We start from the raw sequence: 7,876 nt of genomic DNA, 5'->3' as shown, positions 1-7,876 counted from the left end.
CTTGCCTTGCATGCCTGAGGCCCTGGGTTCGATTCCTCAGCACCACATAAGCAAAAAGAAAAAAGCCGGAAGTGGCGCTGTGGCTCAAGTGGTAGAGCGCTAGCCTTGAGCTGAAGAGCTGAGGGACAGCGCCCAGGCCTAGAGTTCAGACCCCACAACCGGACCCCCCCCCCCAAAAAAGAATCAGACTGTAGTTATTGAATTTATAAGAAAGACAATTTGGAGCATAATATAAATGTTTGCACTTAAACAATCAAAGTCTGTGGGGTCTTGAAAATTCTAGTGAAATACATGAAGTAAGCCAATTAAAAGTATTTAAAATCTCTTGACATATAAACTATTAGGGATACTGTAGAATGATTTAGTAGTGTTCAATTTTATATTAATCATACAAAAAATAGTCAAAGTGAATGCTAACATAAGTATATTGCTGAGATGTGTTGTAATATATCACTTATACAGAAATATCCATTTAAAATTCATAATGTAAAATATAATATAATCCAAGACTTTTGTGTTTCTAGTTATGGTGTGTTCTGACCTTAGAAACATAAGTTGCTAAAAGAGCTAAGCTTTCAGAATATGAATTTTGCTTTAAAATGTGGAGTCCTTAGTGGATAAGTCCAAGCATAAGCATTTTACAAATATATTAAAATTTCTTTTTTTTACTCATTAGCTTACTATGTATTGAAGAATGATATGCATGTAAATTAATCACATACTGAAAATGCAACCTTTATTTCCTATCTACCAACAGAAAACACAGTAACAAAGCACTTATTCTTGAATTTGAATTCAATTTTCGAAAAATCCTGTGGGTTATCTGCTAACACATTTAAGAATTACCTAGCAAAATATTTGTGTAAAACATTTTAGTTTTAATTACAAGGGTAATTAAAACTAAAATTAGTTTTTATGTACAAGGGTATGTATTCAAACTGACACAAAATCCTACTCACATTTTGTGACAATGAATCAACATATTAAAAATAAAAGGGCTGGGAAGGTGGCTCAGTGGTAGAGCGCATGCCTTGCATGCATGAGGCCCTGGGTTTGATTCCTTAGCACCACATAAACAGAAAAAGCCAGAAGTGGCACTGTGGCTCAAGTGGTAGAGTACTACCCTTGAGCTGAAGAACTCAGGGACAGCGCCCAGGCCCAGAGTTCAAGCCCCAAGACTGACAGAAAAAAAATGAAAGTAGGTATTGGCAGTGACATATAAAAATTTTAAACAAAATGAGCTAAATTATGTTATTAACTTACAGCCAGCCATCACTTAACGTAAAGCCAGGCACTGCTAATTAGTTTTGTTTTGTTTTGTTTTGTACCAGTACTGGGACTTGAAATTAGAGCCTAGGTACTCTCCTTAAGCTTTCTCACTCAAGACTGGCACTCTACCACCTAAGCCACAGCTGCAATTCTGGCTTTTTGCTGCTTAATTAGAAATAAGAGTCTCATGGACTCTCCTGCGTGTGCTGTCATTGAACCACAATCCTCAGATCTCAGCCTTCTGAGTAGGATTACGGTTGTGAGCCAACAATGCCAGACTTTCCTGGTATTATCTGAGCACCATTTCTTTCCAAACAATTCATCACCTCAACCAGTCATGATGATCAAAACCTATCATGGTATGTTTTCTTAAGTAACATGAAAGAAGTATCATGTTTCTTCTTACTACTGTGCAGTGCTGTGCAGCTGAAAAATATACTTAACAATTTGACATGTAAAACATTGTGCTCAAATCTGCTTTGTTAAATGGCAACTCCTTTCTGCAACTATTTAAAGATAACAAAAAATAAATTAAAACATTTTAAATAAGTTAAATAATATATAATTTATTTACAGTATATTTCCTTCAAGATTAGTTTATAAAATTTGTCTTTGTATGTAGTTTATAAAATTTGTCTTTTGGTCTTTCTATGCATGACACAAACATTCCAGCATTTATGAGCTCAACCTAAATACATATATTAATGAAAAGGGCAATTAACTCTGAAAAACTTATATGTCTGGAGTATGCCTTAGAGCAAGTAAGCATTCTACATGATGATCACTTTGTCTTTTAAAAATGAAAGATATAAAATTTTATATCATGGGGGGAAGAAAATGTATGTATACTACACTATACCCTAAAATATATTGAGCCTCTATTTTTACTTTATGGCAACTACTAAGTGGCCCTTTATCAATATCTTTACATCTATCTCCTGTTTCACAGATCATTTAACAAAAATTCTGTAAGAGAATAAGTAACTATATATATATGTATATATATATTTCAAGTGGTTATCTCATTGTCTCTGACTATACCACATCTACTGTCAAACTTTACTAACATTTACCATTTTTATTTTCAGACTTACACCCTGCAAGCTTCAACTCTAATGCAGGTATCCTGAGATACCTACAGGTATGGAACTGGAATGTTCTATATAAGATAATGCAGTGTTTTAATGAATAGTTCTTCAGGTAATGAGTTTAATAATATTTGATAGTATTTTCAGAGTTAAGATCGAATGAAAGCACAGCATTTGCTAGGGCATGAATGCAGAGCCTGACATGAGACACTGGGCACTAGCAGATCCATTATTTCTCACAGCACTAAGACTAGGAATTATGATTTTACTCTAAGGAAGAATTGTGTAAAGGCACTAGAAGTAAGTTGTCCAAGTCATAAGCTCAAAAGAAGTGGACCCAGAAGTCAAATGCAAGCTCTCTGGGAAGACAGCACATGTTCTTCCCCTCCTAGAAGTAGCTCTCCTCCATAAGGAGTAGTCGCTTTTCCATTAAACAGTAACAAAGGGGTTTTTAGAAGCCAACGAAGAAGAGTTTCTGGTAAGTATCTTTGCTGTTCCTGTCATTCACATCTCCAAGATTCTCATAGATGGCATATGTCAATAAACCATCTCTTTAGAAATTAGATGCATTGTATTCATAAACTTCTTTGTTTAATGGCAGTTCCTTTTGTACAACTACTAAAAGATGATTATCTTTTAATTATTGTCTTACAATAAAATAATAAAAGAAAGTAAGAGTCACAGACTACACACAGTAATAATCTATGCTTTCAAGTCAAGAGTATTTTAAAAAATGATGTCAAAATGTCTGTAATACATATCTGGCTGACTGGTATAGATACTTTGCTAGAGAAGCAGTTTTCTAGGATATTCAGTGCCCTAGGTTTGATTCCTAACACTGAAAAAAAGAAAGAAAATGTCAAGTACATTTCTGCAAACATACACATACACACATACACGTTTCAAAACAAAAAAAAAGCAAGCTCAGTTTCTATGTGTAAAAATTAGAGCAAGTGACAATAGAGTGGATTTCAAAAACATTGATTCCCTGTTCCAGTTATTCCAACTCAACATAAACTAACATCAGTTTGGTTTCACCCATCTTCAAAAGCTTAAGTGAATGGAGAAGTTCACAGTACACCTACAAACACAGAAAGCAGCAAAGCCTTAGTTTTCACATCATCATTTTCCTTCCCTAATAGTCATCATCGGGGCTTACTATTGTGAACCGTTGGATCCATCCATTTCCTTTGGTTCCAGAGACAGCCATTCTCACAAGCCATCTATAGCAAGGGCAGCTGCTTCCTGTCAAGACTTGAACAACCTCACACCCACTTCAGTAATGAGGGGGAAAAAAAAAACAAACATCAACAGGATGTGGCTTTGCCTTGGCTTTACTTGTATCATCCTCATTTTGTTCCATGACATGATATCACACAGTTCTGTGAGTCCTGGTCTCCCAAGATCGTCCTTATTGTAAATAAACAAAGGGAAGCAATACTTCAGGAAGATGAAAAGGCGAAGGGGAAAAAACAAACGAGCAAACAAAAAAAAATCCCCTTGACCTGACATCATGGAAAAAATAAAAAATAAATTAAAAAAGACACTTAAGATGAAAAAAAAAAGAAATAGTGTCATGGTTTACATGTGGGGTTTGGATGGAATCTAGGGCTGTGTTGTGATTCAGAACTCACCATCTCAAAACCACTTCTTTTCATCCGCCTGCAGGACTTGAGGTAAGTACGTATACGTTTTCTGGCACGCTCTTGGTACTCAGGGAATTGTCGCCTGCATGAGTCAATGATAGCTTGGATCTTTTCTTTGGGCTGCTTAGAGATTGGGACCATTCGGTCCAAGTTTTCATCTACAAACAGCCTGACAAACATCTGTTGGCAAGAGGGAGACAGAGAAGGGTTTGGAGGGCTGCTCTCTTCTGTTCCTAGCTTCCTGTCTTGATTACCGATAGGAAAATATTCTTTTCTGGTATATGCACTGGAGAAGTTCGCAATGGAAAGCCAGAAAGTTTAAACAAACACTCTTTAAAGAATATTTTTTTCTAAATGGTTGGTTTTCTTAAAAAAATAGAGAGAAGAAAAAGAGAAAGAGAGAGGCAGACAGACAGACAAGACAGACAGAATAGACTATCGTGTAGAAAAAAAAGTCAGAAAATAACAATACACTTTGACAACTGAGCACCCCATTAACGCTCTATTAATGGTCAATATGATCGTTCTACATTGCTACCCTGCCCTGACAACGAACACTTGATTCTCTTGTCATGCACAATTAGAAAAGCTAGGAAAGCAAAAGGAAATAACTGATGACAGGCAGGCGATCTTCTCCGGATCTCATCTGGAGAAAAAGCTGCGGCCCGCTTCGTCCTCTAGGTAAACATGCATACATACTCACACAACACAGTTCCCGTGTTCAGCTCACATATTTGGCTTTAACATTTCTAAACAAAACACAGCAATTCTGGTGTCTGCTTGGCAATGAGTGTTTCATGTACTTTTTAAATCCTTCTGTGAATTAAACAAACATGTCTCTAAAAAATATCCACATTGACCAACAAGCAACAACATGAAAGTCTCGTGGCACAAAGGAAAGCCACACGGGGTGGGGGGGGGGGGGGGGAAGGAGGGCTGGCAGGACTCACATTAAAAGCTTTCAGCCGCTCCGCTTCCACACCATCTGTCTCGTTCACTTTCTCAGAATCATCGTGGTCATCGTGGTCATCTTCGTCCTCATCCCCCCTGGTGAGTGACAGGTCCTCTGCACCTCTGTCAACACTCTCGTTTTTGCCAGAGTCATAGCTCGAGTAACTGTGTGCAGGAGACTGAAAAGAAGGGATGAAATTGCTGCTTTGAAGTGCATTGCCCAAGCTCACAAACTTTATGCTTTATTTGTAATTCCAACTGTTTCTTTAAAAAAAAATGGGTTGGATGATAACTCGCAAGCTGTGGCTGTTCTACTTTAAATCAAGATCAATGGAAATGAAATTAAAACTTCAGCTACATTGACCACATTTGGAGGGCTCAATAGACATTTTGGAACATTTCTACCACTGGAGAAAGTTTTATTGAACTTAAGCTGTCCAAGAGCAGGTACTGTTTCAGTCAGTATTTATATTGGAAAAAGGAAACTGTAGCTAATTTTACAAGAAAATTATTGAATTAATCTTAAAATAAATGATGTGCCCTCATTGAATAGACAGTCTGACTTCATTAATATTCTTTAAACACACATGGAAAGTGCACTGTGGAAATACTGAATTAATCTGCCTGAAAAGACCTGATAAAAGATTTTAAAACATTTTATCAACTATTGATGTGCCTTGGATGGAATCTCATTTTGGTTTAGGACAAGGAAATCAGGTTTTTCCTTAATCAACTTTTTAGAGATTTTGTGTTCTAGCACTAACTAGTAAATAACTAATGTAAAATGAGAATTGTTAAATGAGTAGATGTGATACATAGCTCAAACTAAAGCACAGTACACATATGAAAATTTAAAATATTAAAAAGTTTAAGCAATTGAAGGCTTTTTTTAAAAGTCTACTATTGTGCACATATATCTGTAAGTAAAGAAGTCTAGCCAATAGTAAGCAAGATGATATTGACTGTCTTTTATTTGGGGATTCTACATGGCCCAAATATTTTCTCTTAGGACCTTCTGGCTAATTACAGGTTTCGTTTGAAAGAAGTAACCTGGAAGTGAAGGAAATCTAGGTGTTTGTTGTAATAAGGAGCTTAATTTAGCAAAGTATAGCCTAAAAACTATTTCACATAATCACATTGAGATAATCACATCATCAATTGATTATTAAAACATTTCGCAGACACTTCTGGTAATCTAGTAAGCCAAAATATACGTGAATTTAAAGAGGACATCATATACCTATTTTGATTTTTTTCATAAAGATATTCCTGGGAAAATAAATACCATAAAACAAATAATGACGAATTGTGGATATGCTAAGAAGAAAGCATGACATTGAAACAGTGTATATCTCCTCCCTTGTCTACCAATATTCACAGCCACCCAGTGAGGCAGAATCATGCTCTCATCTCTCCAGACTAAGATGCAGCTTCAGGAAAGATAAACTCTTTTCACTAGGTAATAACCAATATTTGCACCTAAGCTCCAGCTGGAGTGACCAGTGGTTGAATAGATTGCATTTTATAATTATGCATGCATGCAAGTTCATAAATGAAGAACACAAAATATGTGTTGGTTCACGCACATATAGATATAAAAACAAATCATTTTATAAGTGAATGTACATAAACCAACTACTCCACTCAAATGAACTAAGTAACTTACTTCAAGTTGTTTAGAAAAGTAACCTGAAAGTTACAAATCTTGTGTAAAAAGTGCCCCCCACTTACTATAAAAATATCTGTATATAATGTAATATATTTAAATAATTTATTTTTTTCAGAGTTTAGACAGTGATGTACTATTACACTCATAGATAATCCATTCATATCTTCCTTCAAAATGTTATTAAGTGATACATTTAGTGTTGTATCAAACTACTTTTGCAAAAATGTTCATGCAATAGGTATTTAAAAGGCAACTATTATATGTCCAGCACTGTTCTAAACCTCTAACATATACAACTCTTTTCAATTGTATTAAACTGGTTATGTCAATTTCCCCCAATGTCACAGTGCTAGCAAATTAACTCAGGACTGGAATTTGTGAAGATTGGCTCTAAACATGTTACCCCATTCTCCTCCTCCTTTTCTTCTTCTTCTTCTTTTTTTTTTCCCCCAGTTCTGGGGCTTGAACTGTTCTGGGGTCTGGGCACTGTCCCTGAGCTTCTTTTGCTCAAGGCTAGCATTCTACCACTTGAGCCACGATGCCACTTCCAGCTTTTTTCTCTGTATATGGGTACTGAAGAATAGAACCCTGGGCTTCATGCATGCTAGGCAAGCACTCTTCCACTAAGCCACATTCCCAGTCCCATTCTCTTCATTTTCTGTGTAAAGATTACTTATGGAGATGTCGCTACATTTTCAATAAGAATCCCTATGACATGTATGCCAATTGTTCTTATGCCAATCTTTAAATAAAAAATCTTTAAGCTGGAGGTTTGACTCAGATATTAGAGCCCTTGCCTAAAGTAGAACTTCTGTAAAAGGTAAACTTACTTCATTAGTTAACATCTATGAAATTGATTCTCAGTTAGGAGTCAATGTGTATTGACCAAATTTACTAAATTATATGTATTACAGATTGGAGACTACATAAAAATGTTTCATATTCATGTAGATTCATGAAGATTTAACAACGACATAACTGAACCTTGCTGCAGAACTAGTATTAATACATCAATGTATCTATAAGTGTTTTAAAAAGTATGGACAATAAAGATAATAAATGATATTAATATACCAGATGCTTAATTTTGTCTGTCAATCAGATTGATATGTGATTAAACACTATTTTTAGATATGTCTGTGAAGAGGTTTATGGGAGATATAATCATTTGAACTGGTAGATTCAGTGAAGCAGATTTACCCTCTTCAATATAAGTGGGCATCACTGAATACTATGAGGGCAGGAACAGAAAA

The 7,876-nt window shown here is 35.7% G+C and overlaps 1 protein-coding gene across 6 annotated transcripts in view; it reads right to left on the bottom strand.

The window, feature by feature from the left end:
- Nol4 (nucleolar protein 4) overlaps window positions 1–7,876 on the bottom strand; it is a 275,830-nt gene that overhangs the window by 67,036 nt on the left and 200,918 nt on the right. For 4 of the 6 annotated variants that reach the window (XM_013014853.1, XM_013014854.1, XM_013014857.1 and 1 more), the window contains one exon: window positions 4,954–5,133. In XM_013014853.1, the coding sequence (XP_012870307.1) occupies window positions 4,954–5,133 (180 nt within the window). Of the gene's footprint in view, window positions 1–3,991; window positions 4,184–4,953; window positions 5,134–7,876 lie in introns of all 6 variants that reach the window. The other 2 variants (XM_013014852.1, XM_013014855.1) reach the window with 1 other exon arrangement.

The sequence above is a fragment of the Dipodomys ordii genome, unplaced genomic scaffold (assembly GCF_000151885.1).
Source record: "Dipodomys ordii isolate 6190 unplaced genomic scaffold, Dord_2.0 Scaffold25, whole genome shotgun sequence".
Lineage (NCBI taxonomy): Eukaryota > Metazoa > Chordata > Mammalia > Rodentia > Heteromyidae > Dipodomys > Dipodomys ordii.
This window is presented reverse-complemented; position numbering and strand designations above follow the sequence as displayed.